The sequence below is a fragment of the Mesoplodon densirostris genome, chromosome 4 (genome assembly GCF_025265405.1).
Source record: "Mesoplodon densirostris isolate mMesDen1 chromosome 4, mMesDen1 primary haplotype, whole genome shotgun sequence".
NCBI classification, from domain to species: Eukaryota; Metazoa; Chordata; class Mammalia; order Artiodactyla; family Ziphiidae; genus Mesoplodon; species Mesoplodon densirostris.
The window spans coordinates 36,509,138-36,528,071 of record NC_082664.1 but is presented as its reverse complement, the minus strand read 5'-3'; the positions used below and the strand labels follow the sequence as shown (position 1 = coordinate 36,528,071).

General features: G+C 34.4%; 1 protein-coding gene across 3 annotated transcripts in view; it reads left to right on the top strand.

Annotated features, from left to right (window-relative positions):
• The window catches only part of GPHN (gephyrin), a 609,285-nt gene that overhangs the window by 368,023 nt on the left and 222,328 nt on the right, over positions 1 to 18,934 (top strand). For all 3 annotated transcript variants that reach the window (XM_060095976.1, XM_060095978.1, XM_060095977.1), the window contains exon 9: positions 10,417 to 10,551. In XM_060095976.1, coding sequence (XP_059951959.1) covers positions 10,417 to 10,551 — 135 coding nt within the window. The remainder of the gene's footprint in view (positions 1 to 10,416; positions 10,552 to 18,934) is intronic.

Below are 18,934 nucleotides of genomic sequence, written 5' to 3'. Positions count from 1 at the left end.
GAATATTTATCCCTCTGTTTTCTTCTGAGAATTTTATAATTTTTAGCTCTTACATTTAGGTCGTTGATCCATTTTGAGATAATTTTTGAATATCGTGTGAGGAAAGGGTAGAACTTCATTTTTTAAATGTGGATATCCAGTTGTTATGGCACAATTTGTTGAAAAGATTATTCTTTCCTATTGTCTTGGCACCTTTGTCAAAAATCACTTAACCATAAAAGTATAAGAGGGTTTATTTCTGGCCTTTCAGTTCTATCCCATTGATCTATATGTCTGTCCTTATGGCAGTATTACACTTTTGATTACTGCACCTTTGAAGTAAGTTTTGAAATTGGCAAGTGTGAGTTTTCTAACTTTGTTTTTCAAGATTGTTTTGGCTATGTGGAGTCCACTGAGATTCCATATGAATTTTAGGATGGGCTTTTCTATTTCTGCAAAAAATTCTATTAGAATTTTTTTTCCAGTTTTCATGATTTTTTTAAATTTATTTTTTTATTGGGGTGTAGTTGCTTTACAATGTTGTGTTAGTTTGTTGGAATTTGATAGAGACTGTATTGAATCTGTAAATTCCCTCTGGGTAGTATTGCTACCTTAACAATATATGTCTTTCCATTTATTTATGGCTTTTGTTTGTTTGTTTGTTTTTGTTTGCAGTACTTGGGCCTCTCACTGCTGTGGCCTCTCCCGTTGCGGAGCACAGGCTCCGGACGCGCAGGCTCAGCGGCCATGGCTCACGGGCCCAGCCACTCTGTGGCATGTGGGATCTTCCCAGACCAGGGCATGAACCCGTGTCCCCTGCATCAGCAGGCGGACTCTCAACCACTGTGCCACCAGGGAAGCCCCCTATTTATGTCTTTTTTTTAATAAATTTATTTATTTTATTTATTTATTTTTGGCTACGTTTGATCTTCATTGCTGTGTGTGGGCTTTCTCTAGTTGTGGTGAGTGGGGGCTGCTCTTCGTTGCAGTGCACGGGCTTCTCATTTCAGTGGCTTATCTTGTTGCGGAGCACGGGCTCTAGGCGAGCAGGCTTCAGTAGTTGTGGCACGTAGGCTCAGTAGTTGTGGCTTGCAGGATCTAGAGCACAGGCTCAGTAGTTTTGGCACACAGGCTTAGTTGCTCCGTGGCATATGGGATCTTCCCAGACCAGGGCTCGAACCCATATCCCCTGCATTGGCAGGCGGATTCTTAACCACTGCACCACCAGGAAAGCCCTATTTATGTCTTTTTATGGAGGAAATTTATTCCTTAATATTTTATTCTTTTTGATTCTGTTGTAAATGGAAATGCTTTCTTAATTTTCTTTTTTTAAATTTTCAGTGTTAATGTATACAAATACAACTGATTTTGGTGTGTTCCTCATACATCCTGCAACTTTGCTGAATTTATTAGTTCAAATATTTCTTTCTGTGGAAAAAAAAATAGTGTCATCTGTGAATAGAGATTGTTTTACTTCTTTCTTTCCAATTCAGATGCCTTTTATTTCTTTTTCCTGCCTAATTTCCCTAGCTAGAACTTCTAGTATAGTGTTGAAAAGAAGTGGTGAGTGCAGACATCCTTGGTCCTGATCTTAAAGTAAGCTTTCAGTCTTTCATTAAGTAGAATGTTAGCTGTGGAGTTTTCATAGGTGCCCTTTATCAGGTTGGGAAAGTTGTCTTCTATTCCTAGTTTTCTAAGTGTTTTTGTCATGAAAAGGTGTTCTATTTTGTCAAATGCTTTTTCTACATCATTTGGATTCTGGGATCATGTGGATTTTTCTTCATTCTATTAATGCATTACACATTGATTATATTCATTATGTTGAACCACCCTTATATTCATGGAATAAATCCCGCTTGGTCATAGTATATAATCCTTTTAATATGCTGTTGGATTAAGTTTTATAGTACTTTATTTAGGATGTTTGCCAAACATTTATATTCATAAAGGATATTGGTTTGTAATTTTCTTTTCCTATGTCATCTTAATTTGTCTTTGGTATCCGGGTAATACTGGCCCCGTAAAATAAGTTTAGGAAGCCTTCCCTTCCATTTTCTGGAATAGTTTGTGAAGGATTTATTATTTAGAATTATTTAATTCTTCTTTAAATATTTGACAGAATTCTTTGATGAAGCCATCTGGTTCTGAGCTTTTCCTTGTTGGAAGCTTTTTTCTGATTACTGATTCGGTCTTTTTACTTGTTATTTGTCTATTCCAGATTTTCTATTTCGTCTTGAATCAGTTTTGACAGTTTTTGTGTTTCTAAGAACTTGTCTGTTTTCTCTAGGTTACCTAATTTGTTGGCATATAATTGTTCATGGCATTCCCCTTACAATCTTTTTTATTTCTGTGAGATCAATAATAATGTTCCCACTTCATTAGTGATTTTAGTAATTTGAGTTTTATCTTTTTTTCTCTTGGTCAGTCTAGCTAAAAGTTGGCCAATGCTGTTGATATTTTCAAAGAACCAATTTGGGTTTTGTTGATCTTTTCAGTGTTTTTCTGTTCTCTATTTCATCTATCTCCACTGGAATCTTTATTACTCCTTCCTCCTCTTTTTTGGGAAGTTAGTTTGCTTTTCTTACACATTTTCCTCTGAGCATTCCTGTTGCTATATCCCATAAGTTTTGGTATGTTGTATTTTCATTTTCATTCATATCAAAGTATTTTCTAATTTCCATTGTGATTTTTTTCCTTGACTCATTGGTTGTTTAAGAATGTGTCTAATTTCCACACATTTGTAAATTTCTCAGTTTATTTCTATATTGATTTCTACTTTTCTTCCATTATGGTCAGAGAAGAAACATTGTATGACTTCAGTATTTTAGTGAGACTTATTTTGTGGCCTGACATTTCGTCTATCTTGTAGAGTGTTCGATGTTCACTTGAGAACATGGAACAATCTACTTGATAGGTATTGTTTTCTATATGGTTACTAGGTCTAATTGGTTTATACTCTTGTTCAAATCTTCTGTTTTACTTGTTGATCTTCTGACTAGCTATTCTAGCCATTATTGAAAGTGTTGAGAGCATTGAAGTCTGCCAATTTTATTGTTAAAAATTTTTTTTCTCTCTTTAATACTGTTGATTTTTGTTTTATATATTTTGGAGCTCTGGATAAGTGTTTATAACTGTTTTGTCTTCTGATGAATTGACCTTTTTGTCGTTATCTGAGGTCTTTGTCTCTTTGAACAGCTTTTGCCTTACAGTCCATTTCGTCTAATATTATTATAGCTATTCCAACTCTCTTTCAATTACTGTCTGCATGGAATATTTTTTCCACTTTTCCACCTTCAAGCAATATGTGTCTTTGGATCTAAAGTATATACTTGGATCATGGGTTTGTTTGGGTTTTTTTTTGAGGGGGGTTTAATCTATTTTGCCAATCTTTGCCTTTTAATTGAGTAGTTTAATCCACTTACATTTAATGTAATTACAGATAAGGTTGGATTTCTTCCAGTTCACCGTTCGTTTTCAGTGTCTTGTTGTTGTTCTTGTTCCTCATTTCCTCCATTACTTCCTTCTTTTTTGATTAATAGATATTTTCTAGTGTACCATTTTGTTTTTCCTCTCATTTCTTTTACCAAATATTTTTTAGTTATTTTCTTAGAGATTGCTGTGAAGGTTACAGTTAACACCTTAATTTATCACAATCTAGTCTTAATTAATACCAAGTTAGTTTAAGTATTATGCAAAAGCTTTTCACTATCTCCCTCACTTATATTGTTATTTTAACAAATTATATATGTATACATTGTGTGCCCATCAACACAGATTTATAATTATTCTTTTATGTAGTTTTCTTTTTAAATTATATAGGAAAAATACGGATTCATGACCCAAAATATACATTAATAGTGACTTTTATATTTACCTATGTAGCGTACCAGTGTTGTTTATTTCTTTACATGAATTCCAAATTACTGTCTAGTGTCCTTTCATTTCAGCCTAAAGGACTCCCTTTAGCATTTCGTGTCCGGCAGGTCTTCTAGCATTGAACTCTCTCAGTTTTTGTTTATCTGAGAATGTACTGATTTCTCCTTCATTCTTGAAGTCTAGTTTTACCAGACAAAAATTTTGGTTGACAGATTATTTTTCTTTCAGCATTTTTGAGTATGTCTTCCCACTGCCAACCATCCCCTTTGCTTTCTGTTGAAAAATCAGCTACAATTCTTATTGAGGATCCCTTGAGTTGCTTTTCTCTTGCTGCTTTCAGGGTTCTCTCCTTTCACGTTCAGTAGTTTGATTATATATCTTGGTGTAGATCTCTTTGAGTTTATCCATCTTGGGGTTGTTGAGTTTCTTGGATGTGTAGATTAATGTATTTCATCTAATTTGAAAGTTTTCAGGCATTATTTCTTCAAATATTTTCTCTGCCTCTTTCTCTCTTCTCCGTGGGATTCCCATTATGCATATCTTGGTACATTTATTGTTGTCCCACAGGTTTCTTAAACCCTGTTCATTTTTCTTTATTCTTTATTTATTTCTGCTCCTCAGGTCATTGCTTCTTTCTTCTGCTTGCTGAAATCTTGTACTGAACCGTTGTGGTGAATTTTTTATTTTAGTTATACTTTTCAACTTTAGAATTTCTATTTGGTTTCTTTTTATGATTTCTGCCTCTTTATTGATATTCCCTATTGGTGATACATCATTATCATGCTTTCTTTAGTGCTTTTCCATGGTTGCCTTTAGCTTTTTGAATATATTTTAATTAGTTAATTTAAAAGCTTTTTCTAGTCAGCCCAGTGTCAGGACTTTCTCAAGAACAGTTTCTATTTCTTCTTTTTTTTTTTTCTATACATGGGCCATACTTTCTTGTTTCATTGCATACCATATAATATTTTTGTTGAAAACTGGGCCCTTTGAATATTACTAGTAGCCACTCTGGAAATCAAATTCTCTCCCCTCCCCAGGGTATGTTATTGCTGCTTGTTATAATTGTTGTTGTTTGTTTGTTGATTAACTTTTCTGAACTCCTTTTTTTTTTTAACATTTTTATTGGAGTATAATTGCTTTACAATGGTGTGTTAGTTTCTGCTTTATAACAAAGTGAATCAGTTATACATATACATATGTCCCCATATCTCTTCCCTCTTGCATCTCCCTCCCTCCCAACCTTCCTATCCCACCCCTCTAGGTGGTCACAAAGCACCAAGCTGATCTCCCTGTGCTGTGCGGCTGCTTCCCACTAGCTATCTATTTTACATTTGGTAGTGTATATATGTCCATGCCACTCTCTCACTTTGTCCCAGCTTACCCTTCCCTCTCCCCATATCCTCAAGTCCTTTCTCTAGGAGGTCAGCCTCTTTATTCCCGTCTTGCCCCTAGGTTCTTCTGACCATTTTCTTTTTTTTTAATTATTCCATATATATTTGTTAGCATACAGTATTTGCTTTTCTCTTTCTCACTTACTTCACTCTGTATGACAGTCTCTAGGTCCATCCACCTCACTACAAATATCTGAACTACTTTTGTCAAGTCTGTTCTTCTTTGTTGTGTGTGGCCACTGAAGTCTCTGTTCCATTAGCTTCATAGTCAGCTAGTGATTTGACATAATTTCCTTAAATGCCTGGAAATTTTATATATATACAGAAAAAGAAAATCTCCCATTCTTTGCAGATGAGCTCTTTTTATATATTGGAGCATGCCTTTAACACTCAGCCAGGCAGTTTACTACTCTGCCTAATCTTCACTTCCTACTTGTGCAAAATCTTTAGTTCAGCAAGAGGTGAAAGATTAGGTGAAGTCTTCTAAGGATGGGCATAATCATGACCTCCTGGAACTCAGGAATATCTGGGAACTTTTCAAAGCTCTTATGCCTGAAAGCATCTCATTACATGGCCTTTCCTCCCAGGTTTTTAAGTTTATCTGTTATTCATTCCACCTGTTATCCACTGCCCAGACAGCAGTGGCTAATATATTTGACTTTAAATATTTGGCTAACCTCCCCTCCAGTTAGTTGCCTGAGCCATGGGGGTGTTCCAAGATAGGGAAAATAAAAGAAAGCCCTTTGAGCGTATCCTTCAGTGAGCTACCAGACATGTTGAAACAACCACAACCCTCGAGAATAAGGTTTGTTTCCCTTCAGTATTCAGAACCATTACCAGACATGTGAGCTGTGTCTTCAAGGCCATCACTGAGCTATGTAGTAGGGGATCAAGTGGGGGGTTTTGTGAGGTTTTTTGATTAAGCATTCACCTGGCTGCTGTAAACTTGATTAGTTTCTAGATTTCTGATAAAGTTGATTCTGACAGATTTTGTTAGTTTATTCACTTCTTTAGTAGAGGAGTGGACTATTGACATTACCTACTGTACCTTTCTACTGATGTCACTCAGAAAGGATTCCTTTTAAGACACAAAAGCCACTAACTATAAAGGAAAATATTGATAGAGTTAACTAAGTTAAAATTAAAATATTCTGTTCATCACAATATGTGATAAAGTAAGAAGGCAAGCTACATAGGAGGAATAGATATTTACACCATATAAAACTGATAAAGGACTTGTTATCCAGAATAGATACAGAAATGTAACAATTCAATAAAAAAGAATGACTTAATAAGGGGAAAATAGGGCAAATTGAATAGGGACTTTACAAAAGAGAACATCTAAATAGCTGATAAACATATGAAAAGGTATTTACTCTTATTAACGATGAAATTAAAATCACATTAAGGGGACTTCTCTGGTGGTCCAGTGGTTAAGACTTCACCTTCCAATGCAGGGGACGTGGGTTTGATCCCTGGTCGGGGAGCTAAGATCCCACGTGCCTCACATCCAAAATATCAAAACATAAAACAGAAGCAATCTTGTAACAAATTCAATAAAGACTTTTTAAAAACACACACATTAAGATATTTTTAGTATCCCATTTGAAAAAGAATAATACTGACGATACTAGGTAGAGCTAAGTTGTGGAGTAAGAGGAATTGTCACCATTTTCTTTTGATAGACATATAAATTGGCTTAACCAATTTGGGAATTTGTAAAAGAAAGTATTCACACCCTACAACCAGCAATTCTGTTTCTGAGTATATATATCCTAGAATTAATGCATGTGGGAATTATGGTACATGAACAAGAATTGTTCATAATATCTCCAAAAAGGAAACATTACAAACACTGTACAACAGTTATCCATATTCACTGCATCCTTTTCCTTACCTCCAACTTTTTTCTTTACCACTTATATTGAGGTATCCATCTTCATCAAATAATAGCTTTCTTTTAGGTTACTAATGACCACCTCTATTTTGTTCTTTAATGTCTGTTTCTTTCTCCTTTTTCTGTCTTGCTGTATTCTTTCCATGTGGTCTTTGTCTTTCAGATCTCATCTATTTCTGTAGCTTCCACAATCATATCTCTGCAAACAATTTCTAAGTCTCTGTCTGTAGCATAACTTTTTTGAGATGGGTGAAATTTTATTTCCACACTATATTACATAATGAAATTGGAAATTTATGGTTGCCAGTATTAACTGGATTCTCAATGATGGTTGATATTTCCTTTGCCAACGCCTTAGTTATCCTCCATGCTTCAGTCATCAGTGCATTTTTCCAGATTTTTATGACTCTTCTAGAGTTATCTTTCCCACTTTTACTTCCCCTTTTTGTCATCAGATAGATCTTCATTCCAAGCACCAAAGAAAAGAATATTAGTGAATGTCTCTCTTTTTTTCCCACCAATTACCCTGGTTTGTTATCCCCACTTGCTTCCTCAACTCGTTTCTCTTCTTTTTACTTTACTTGTATCTTCTTTAATTGCTAGATCTAATGGCATCTTTTCAACTCTCACCTTACTCCTCTTCTCCCCAGTAGTTGATATTTTGTAATATCTCCTGAAAGTTTCTTCTCTTTTCTCTTCCCTTATGTTCACTCTGTCTTAATTTTCCTCTTTTGTCTCTAGCGGTTTCTTAAAGATAGGAAGACCAAATAATTTATCTTCCAAACTGAAACACTTCTGAAAGTGAGAAGGTGTGTTATTTAATAATTAAGTCAGGATAATAGATATAAACCCATATTATTCAAGGAAAACAAGATTGTATCATCATACCATTTACAGGGTTTTTTTTCCCTAATTCCTTTTCTTCTGTTAACCCCTTAATATGGATATCACCTAGAATTTTCAGCCGTCATCTTTTGTTCTTTTACATGCCCTCCTTGGGTGACCTGAAATATTTGCATGACTGAAACTACCACCTTCAGTGATAATTCCCAAAGTGTATATCCAATCCCTAACTTTTTCCTGAGCTCCAGACTCATATTTCCAATAGTTCATTCTGTATTTCCAGACTAGTAACCCAAAAGTATGTACCTCACAATTTAAAGTTACCTTCTCCCTCAAATATCCTACTCTTTTGTTTATTGGGGGGGTGAAGATTGTGTGTGTGTGTGTGTGTGTGTAAGTCTGGAAATATATATCACACATGTATACTACTTTGTGCGGATGCTTCATTAGGTACTGGATGTACAGTAGTAGCAAAAACACAGTTCCATCATCATGACAATGCATTCTGGTGTGGGAGATAAACATTGATCAAACTAGCATACATATAAATGTAGTGTAAGTATGGGTAATTTCTGTGAAAGAGAGAAACGTGGTATTATATGAAATATAATAGGGACATTTGACCTTTTTCTTTCCAATACATGGCCTTTTATATTAGACATAAGTGGCAACATAAAGCTCTTCTAAATTAGACTACTTCCATTTCTTTAAAATATTTATTGCAATTCACTATTCAAATATACTAGCAAATGGAGCTATTTTTCTTCTCCGAATTCCCATTGCTTTTCATCCTAGTTATGGGGTTATTGTTCATAAATCACATAAATTGTTAAGCCCTGAAATGGTGGCAGTACCTTTGGTATTGAGGATGTAGGTATGGAAACTAAATAAAAGAGCATTTATGAAAATAATATGTCCTTTGTGAGAAAGAGATGGTGTGTAAGATATAGAGCACCTTTCTAGTCACAAAATCTGGCTGCTGTTTTCTTCTTTTCACATAGTAAGTAATATTTGTTTATTGAATGATAATTGCTTGAAAGTAGTCAAGTTCTCATTTTGAGATTAGAAGACCTACACTCACTAGTACTAGCCCAGAACATGAACTAAATTATGCATAGCCCCAAATAATAAATTTTATAATCAATGTAAATATTAATATTTTTTTAATAATCCATATTATTTGTCCTTACATTTATATGTTTTTACAGTAGTAATATTCAGTTACATCAGTCTTTACCCTATTGATAGGTATAATATAATAGCTAGCAATCGCCAACATTTATTAAGTATTAACTACTTGTAAGTGTTATATAATTTATATACATTATCTTATTTAACCCTCAGCAATAATCTGGTGAGGTAAATGCTATCATTATCTACATTTTTTAGATAAAGGAAATAGCAAATTAAAAAAATATATCCATCAGTATCCCAGCAAAGCCACAGCATACTTAAATGGATAATTGAAAAGAGTAATAAAGGACTATGATATTTACAAAAGCTTGAGCAGGTTTTAGGGAAAGCAACAAAACATGATGCAGCACCCTGGGACTAGTAATAGTGGGAATCATTAATACTCCTAGTCCTAATGGGGCAAGGGAGGGATCTGCTATTGGAATCCAGAAAAGAGCCGAAAGCAAGGGTCATCTGATAGGGGCTGTGATCTTAGCCAACCTAAGGTGACCTGGTAGAGAAGGAGCCAGGGGAATAAATGTCAGACCTTACTCTCCTACAACTCTTCAGTTTCCTGACAGTGGCTCCTATTAGCTGAGCCCAGCTAGAAACCAGAGAGCACAAAATAGCTTATTGATTCTATCTATACAGGTTAGCTTCAAGCAGAGAGAGTGAAGAAGGGTGGAGAATGAATCTGAAAGGGAAATGGAAAATATCTAGGAATTAAATAACTATTAAGTGGCAGAGCCAGTATATGAATGCCAAACACTTTACTTCTCACTACAATTCTATACTGCCTCATAAAAAAAGCTTTGATGGGGCCTCCCTGGTGGCGCAGTGGTTGAGAGTCCGCCTGCCGATGCAGGGGATACGGGTTCGTGCCCCGGTCTGGGAGGATCCCATATGCCGCGGAGCGGCTGGGCCCGTGAGCCATGGCCGCTGGGCCTGCGCGTCCGGAGCCTGTGCTCCGCAACGGGAGAGGCCACAACAGTGAGAGGCCCGCATACCGCAAAAAGAAAAAAAAAAAAAAAAAGCTTTGATGAAATATTATTTGGCCAAGGAAAATATTTTAAATCTGAAGGTTTCTACCCTATCCCAAATTGTTGGATGCATTCATACCTAACAGTAAGTGAGACCAAATATCTGAGAGCTCAGCAGCAAAGAATGCCCCCCCCAAAAAATGTTTGATATGGGTATTGATTTTACATGTTGTTGGTATTTTCAGCATATTAAACCATACTTGTTCCTCTTGTCCAGATTCCAGACTCCATCATTTCTCGTGGCGTTCAGGTGCTCCCACGAGACACAGCCTCCCTCAGCACTACTCCTTCAGAATCTCCTCGTGCTCAGGCTACATCTCGCCTTTCTACAGCTTCCTGCCCAACACCAAAAGTAAGTACAGTTCCTTGGCACCTTACACCTGCTCTGCTATGTGAATCTGGGAAAACTAACCAACCAATATTTCCCTCCGCTTGTCAAGATTGGATTGCATGCAAGATAATACGATGAAAAATTAATGGGCTATAACATAGTTACCACCTAATGTTTCACAGATTGTCGTATTAGGCCAACAATAGAGCAATAGAAATTTCATTCAAAATGCCTACTACCTCACAGCTATAGGTATTACTTTGTGTAGCTCCTGTTCCTTTGTTGTAGACTTATTATTTTGTAGCATACTTATTAGTATAGATGTGAAGTTATTTATTTATGCAGAGGATGAATGTGTTTCTGGCCAATAAACAGTAAGATTAACAAAATAAAATAATATCACCAAAGGGATTTTTTTTTAACTTGTCCAGGCAGGGGTAGCTCCCTGCTCTAGTATCATTCCAAATTTTTTCAAACATATTCAACTTGGAATGTTGCTGCCTAATATTTGGAAACAAATCTAAATTGATTAGAAAGAAAGTTTTAATGCCAACCTTTGGGGGAGGGAGGAAGTGTCTTAGTATCTATTTTTTATAATTTTTCCCAAGTACTGAATCATGTAAGGGGGTGGGGGGAGGATTAGACATTTATTTCCTACCTGACATCTTCATGTATGTGAAAAATTGAGTAGCAAACCTAATTTTGACTGTGATGCTTTTTCCTGGCAAAGTTAGTCATTTGTGCTTTCAAGTTTTCTATGGGATGGATCCACTATTGGCATCAAAAGCTTAACAGTAACATTCCTTCTTATTTAACAGGATATGATGTTAGATATCAGGCTATACAGTAAATTTATTTCAGGGCTCTCTAGGTAATTTTTCAAACTGTGGCTCTTTCACTGTCATCAGATTTAAGGACTTATATAGCTATCTTCCTTAATTCCAGCTTTTCTGTGAGTTTTATGAATATTATCATTGAATTTAACTAGAAGTAATCTCAAGCAATTCTTGATATGTGTAGTGCAGTTGTTTTTACATTCCATGGTACAAGCTTTTCAGCAAAGTCTTCAAAGTGTTAACTGTTGTATATCATTGTTTTTAGACTTGTGTCAAAAATAGCTGATATTAATTTTATAGTTAAAAAAATTGACATCCTAAATCTTCAACAGAGAAAAACTATAAAAACATTCTAGATATAAAATGTATGTTATACATTTATACATGGGGTGCCAGTCAGTTACATCTTCAACTGAATGAAAACATGGAGTTCTCAAGACATAAATTGGGTAAAAGAATCTCATCCATATCTTATAAATTTTTAAAACAAAATAATTTATTTGACTTCATTAAACTCCAACAGTATAAGTTGTACTCATTTATAAAGTCTGGGAGATAATTAAAGCTAAATGTTAAATCCAGTATAAAAGTTTACTCATGCACCAAATATTAAGACCTTAATGATGGGAATCCAGAATTATCTAAGACACAGTATTTTTCTCTTAGTGATGTACTGTGTACATAAATATTTTAAGCTAAGTTTAATTATACAATAGTAGTTCCTGAGCCTTTTTAAAACTCTGCAATTACATCTTAATTGCAAAGAGAATATTAAATACAGTTTTAAAAATCACTCCGAATTTCTACATTAAGTTAATTTGCTTACTGCAAAATTTTAGGAGAGGAGGTGGCTTGTCTTGATATTTTTTCCATAGTTAACACTTAGCTGTTCACATTGACAGTAAATTCAAATAAAACAGAGTATTTGAATATCTTTTTTTTCAGGAATTTTTTTCTGTATTTTTGTCTAGGAATAAGATTCTGTTTCTTTTAAATAATTTTTACCACACCAGAATGTAATCTCAAAGATAAAATTATTGCTTTGTTGTAATTTTAAAAGTAAACTTTTACGGTTGAATCAGAATAGTAATATAATAGAAAAATTAGTTTGAATACTTATTTTTTAAAAAGAAGTGAAGATAATCAAATTAATCGTCCTATTAAAAGTATCAAATTAAAAGACTGCTTAATTTAATGTAAACTAGATGCTTTTATATGTACTTTTATATCAGTGACAGATATAGTCTCTGCCCTCATGGAGTTTACAGTTTAGTCAATGGTATATTGAAATAAATAGGTATTTTTAAAATAAATTTATTTAAAATAACTTTAAATTATAATAAATATACTTTTACGGTAACTTAATAATGACACATTGAAATTCATGCTAAGAAGAAGTAAAAAAGTGTAGTGATAGAAAATAAAAGGAGGGAAACCTCACTTAGATGGGATGATCAGAGAAGGCCACTCGAAGGAGTAACATTTCACCAGGGACATGAAAGATGAAGAAAACAAAACAAAAGCTTTTTTGCCAGGTGGAGGTTTTGAGAATTATATTCAGCAGAAATGACCACGTTACAGGCAGTATTCACCAATCAAGAACTCTCAGACTAAAACTTCATTAGTACATAAATAACCTAATTCAGTGACTTCAAAATCCAACTTCAGATATCGGTTCTTTTTTATTTTAAATAATGACTTTTTTTTTTTTTTTTTTGGCCTTTGCCTACTGAGTCAAATTTCAAGGCTGTAGGTTTTAGCACGTAAATCTGTTCTAGATGAATTCTTTATTTTAATTTTATAGCATAAAAATTTAGGGCAGAGAAGAAATCAAAAAGAAAGTCAGGTTTCTAATTTGAGATATGGGTAAATGATGTTATTAACTATACTAAGGAATAAAAGAGAAAAAGCAAAGGAGAGTTGTTAATACATTTTGGTTTTGAATGTTTTCAATCTAAGAGATGTATAAGACATCCCAGGAATGATATCTAGCACAAAATTAGAACACAAGTTGAGTTTGACATTGTTATTGTTACTGCATCTTGGATGGGATATTTATAATTTAGTACATATTACTGTTAGCCAAACCCCATAGAAATCGCCCTTCCGTGTTTCAGATTAGGCATACAATCTGTCATGTGTAGAAATATATGTGCGAATATTTTTCTTTACATTGGAAATACAATACAGTTTTAAAAGATGAGCACTAGAAAGAGCACTTGACTTGATAATAGAAGACCTGGATTCAAATGCTGACTTCTCTACTTAATTACTACACTGCATTAGAGCAACTTGCTCAACTTCTCTGAGCTTTTTGTCTATGATGAAGCTGGTAATCCTTGCCTCCCCAACAGTGTTATTAATCTATTAAATAAGTCTTTGCCTGGTTCTGGGAAAGCAGTGGTGAGCAAATAACATTGTTCTTGGCTTTACAAACAGATAAAACAGGCAACTATAAATTATAACAAAGTATAATAAGTGCTATGATTTATCAGCAGGAGTACAGAATACTCTGGGAATAACCATCAGAAACACTTACCCTAGTCTTTGTGAAAACACAGAAGGGTTAAATAACCAAATTATGATTAAAAACTAACAGTTCCAACCTTTCCCTCTGTAGCTTTTTATCATGGGGCAGCATTTAAGATGAAAACTTTCTGTCCATTTGTATGTATGCATCTATTCCTGTTAGGTCAACAACTATAATATTAAACATTATTTTGAATTCATGTTTTTTATGCTCACTGCAATATAATATCCTAGATTATGCTTTGATCCTTTAAGATTCTCCAGCTATAGTGAGAACAGGATCTGTAAAACATACCAAGTTTGGATTTCCTTTTCAGTACAAACATCACAATCTAACAAGGACAGCAAGGTGTTATCTTTTCTAAACAGTTCTTCATAGAATGGCATTGTCTCCAGCAAAAATTTATTTGCTGAAATGACACAATATTTTTCTGTATATGGAGAAAGTCGTTTCTCTTTCATATCAGATATTTTCTTTTAATGAAATCTGACTGAAATGACAAGTGATTTTCACTTCTCTTGCTTGTGAACACAGTGAAGTATATTTTAAGAACAAACTTGGGATTTTAGTCTTTCATTGCCCTAAGTAAAGTAGTGCCTAAGCCAAAAAAGTCAAATAGTATGTAGATTCTATGAATGAGCAATATCTAGAGGACTCAAGTTCTAAAATGGTGATAGTCTCCCAAAAATGGTTTGCTAAAAGAATAATTCTGTAACAAACTGCGTTTTACAGTGAGTATGATCCACAACTTAAATGAGTTCTGATTTTCAATTATGAAAGGCAACAGCACCTCTGTTAGAATCAAGAGGCTGTTGTAGAGAATAATGACCAGAACAAAAAAGAAAAAAAAATTCCAAACTTCCAATCAATTCACCATTCCCTATAGATGTTATTAAAATAGAGAATTTTTTACAAAGACCAATTCAATTTTCCTTTTATTCCCTAGGCATCTGAAGTTTGACTAAAATAAATAAATGAATAAATGTAATCTCTTGTCACATATTCCCTTGTACCTCAAAGGTTAGAATAGAATTCTGTGCCCAGACTAACCAGCAAGTTCTTTTTTTTTTTCCTCTTAAGAAGAAAATATAAATTCTCCCTGTCTAATTAAAGTTTATAAAATAATTAAAATGTATATATTGAAATATCTTTAGGTAGTATGTGTTCATTTAATAATTAGTAATAATGTCTAATCTTATATTCAAACAAAATGCAGAATTATGAGTTCTCTCTAGGCTTCTGTTATTGTCCTTTGAGCAAAAGAATTTATATTACTCTGGTTAAAGAATATTTTCTTAACTCAAAGGTTTTTTTTTTGTTTTTTGTTTTGTTTTGTTTTGTTTTGTTTTGTGGTACGCGGGCTTCTCACTGCTGTGGCCTCTCCCGTTGCGGAGCACAGGCTCCGGACGCGCAGGCTCAGCGGCCATGGCACACGGACCCAGCTGCTCAGCGGCATGTGGGATCCTCCCGGACCGGGGCACGAACCCGTGTCCCCTGCATCAGCAGGCGGACTCCCAACCACTGCGCCACCAGGGAAGCCCCTAACTCAAAGTTTTTAATGTGTATGTCTGAAAGGCAGTGTGATTTCCTTTACATATAAAAATGGCATTATTTGATCCAGTATCAGGGTAATATTTTCTCTGAGATTTTTTTCCTAGTGATGTTAGTTTTTACAAACTATTCCATATTATCACCACTTTCCTTTGTGAACATCAGAGTAATTGTGTAATATGGCTAGTTCATTGGTTCCCAGGTCTCTGGAGAATGTCATGAAATTTCTAAAATTCTAGCCTAGACCAAGGCAATAACTGAGACCTGCAAATGATTTTCCACTATTTTTGAGAGCCTATATAAAATCAGTAAGACTACACTAAACATCAAGTTTCTTTGCTTTTGTCTGAAGTCATGTCAACAATGCTATATCAACAACTGGTCAGTAGTTAATGACATTGTAGAAATGTATGGGTTCTACATGTGGAGTCAACAAACACCAAAAAGGTTGGGAAACACTGAATTAATAACATTAATTAATTTAATAAAATACATCCTCTGGACATAAAAATGTAAGTCTTTTTGTGTTCAAAGTTAACTGTCCCATGGGGGCATTGGTTATTGAGCAATAATATTCTCAACGTATTGGTCAGATCCAGCAGTTCTCAAACTTAATGGTCTCAGGACCCCTTTACACACTTAAAAATTATTAAGGACCTCAAATAGCTTGTTTATGTGAGTTATAGGTGGTGATATTTACTGCACTGAAAATTAAAACTTAGAAATTTTTTAAATGTTTATTTATTTGCTTCAAAATGAGAATAATAAGACCTTTCTATGTTAATATAAATAATACTGCTATGGGAAAAATAATATTTTCCAAAATTTAAAAAATCTGAAAAGGATGGCATTGTTTTACTTTTTTTCATATTCATTTTGATGTCTGGTTTAATAGAAGGCAGCTAGATTCTCACATCTGCTTCTGTACTCAATCTGTTGTGATATGTTATTTTGGTTGAAGAATATGAAGAAACAAATCCAACCTCACAGATCCGTAGTTAGAAAAGAAAGGACTATCTTAATAACATTTTCTTATAATTGTGGATATTCTTTGACACTACATCAAAATTCTTCAGTTGGTAGTCTATTAAAAGTTAGTTGAAGCATAGGGCTTCCCTGGTGGCGCAGTGGTTGAGAGTCCGCCTGCCGATGCAGGGGACACGGGTTCGTGCCCCGGTCCAGGAGGATCCCACATGCCGCTGAGCAGCTGGGCCTGTGAGCCATGGCCACTGAGCCTGCGCATCCGGAGCCTGTGCTCCGCAACGGGAGAGGCCACAACAGTGAGAGGCCCGCGTACCGCAAAAAAAAAAAAAAAAAAAAAAAAAAGTTAGTTGAAGCGTAGAATCTAAAACGCTGTCAAGGACATTTTCATACTCCTATGTACTAAAATCCGTTGGACACACTACTGTATATAAAATAAACAAGGATCTACTCTATAGCACAGGGAACTGTGTTCAATATCTTATAATAACCTATAATGGAAAAGAATCTGAGAAAGAATAGATATGTAGAGATATATATATATATATATATAACTGAATCACTTTGCTATACACCTGAAACTAATACAACATTGTAAATCAACTATACTTCAATAAAAAGTTGTTTGTTCTGGGGAAAAAAAATCCATTGGTCTGTCCTGAACGTTTAATGGATCTTATATATAGGTATGATTTTGTAACATTTTTTTATCACATGGAAAATATAAGTTCTTCCAAGTGTTGACTATATCCAAAATCATTTTAATTAATATAACCACCAAGCTCATTAAAAACACCTTAGAAGCATTGGAAGCTCTCAAGCTCGTGGTGATATACATTTTCCACAGTTCTAATTTTTGCTTAAAACGTAGAGTTTCTTCTTCGGCAAAAAAAAAAAAAAAAAAACCAACAAATCCTGTCTGTTTTCCATGAATTGACAGTCTCATTTCATTCATTTTCAAGAAAATGTCTACCAGACATCTAAGTCTGAAGAGTCATAGTTTGTCAGACATTGTTTCAAGTAAAAATGTTGTTCTGTGCAAAACCTGGCTAGTTCAGCTTGCAACTCAAACTATTGCCCAAGTACTTTAACCTGAGGCAACTGTCATTCTTTGTTATGCAGCAGAAGTGTTTTATTTCATACTTTCCATTTTGTCACACTTAAGGGACAAGTTTTAATTAAATTGAGTTAGTATTTACTGTTTCATTGAGGAAAGTGTTAAACTGTTAGTACATAGTGGTGAATAATACAATAACTATTCACACTATTTGGATCCACTGCCTTGATTTTTTACTATAGTACCAGCCCACCATTGCTTTTGTACTATCAGTGCAAATGTCAACATAGTGTAAGAGACAAATAATGTCTTAGTATTACTATTAAAATAATTTGGCCTTGTGGGCCCCTGAAAGGACCTCAGGGACCCTCACAGGTCTGTGGACCACACTTAAAGAACTGCTAGTATAATCAAATGAGCAGAGTGGTTTATGTTTCTTGGAAACATCCTGGGTCAAAATTATGTGTGTTCTCTTTTTCACTTAGACCATGTTACAGTGGTAGTCTCATTCCAGAGCTCTTATTCTTTAGGGAAATGACCACTGGTACCATGCTTAATATAAATGATTCACTCTTGACACTCTGATCCAGATTCATTCTAGGACAGGGAACAGAGTTTCTCCTCCCTGATTCAAAATAATAGAAGACTTCACAAAGTCTTTTGAACATACAACCAGAAAATGTAATTCCCAGCTAACTTTACTCATTTCCAATGTGATACTACTTCTATATTTGTATAGTAACTAATGTTTCCCTAGGGTCTCCTTTCTACTTATAGGTGCACAGACAGCCCTCTTTTAAGTCATAACCTAGTTGATGGAAGATAATTTTATTAAGAATATCTTTGGGGATGACTTCTCTTTTTATAACTAGTTTGGAACATTTAAAATTGGTGAGATTTTAAATAAAAATACAATTTTCAGCTATTCTAAAAAAATCAGATTGACATTACTGGGCCAGCACGACATATATCAGTACTCAGCTGGCATTCTTTATACCCTCCAGCCTACTTTACTTATTTGCATTAAATGCCTGGCTCCTATAGACTTTTGAGTAACTGATTTCTACTCACATTCTTATTGTCTAGTTTCTCCTCATTTATAACAGCATATTTATTTTTCTATTTATTCTAGTTTGATAGCAAGCAGATTTTTGAGACTTCAAAAAAAGGATTGTTTTCATATCGTTTCTAACGAGCAGAGACACTATCCAGTATGGTAAATTAGTTGTTCACCTTTTGAAGAAAACTAAAATCAAATAGTAATAATATATTTTAGCTATGAATTTTGAGTTTACAAATTATTTTAAATGGTTGTTCTTTGACATTCTGCTAAATATACAGGATTTTACATTGATTTCTGTTTTTCATTCATCTGATTAAGTGTCCCCTCTACCTTTATGTACAATGAAAATTGAAAATGGAATTCCCCCCATCCTTTTCTTATTATTT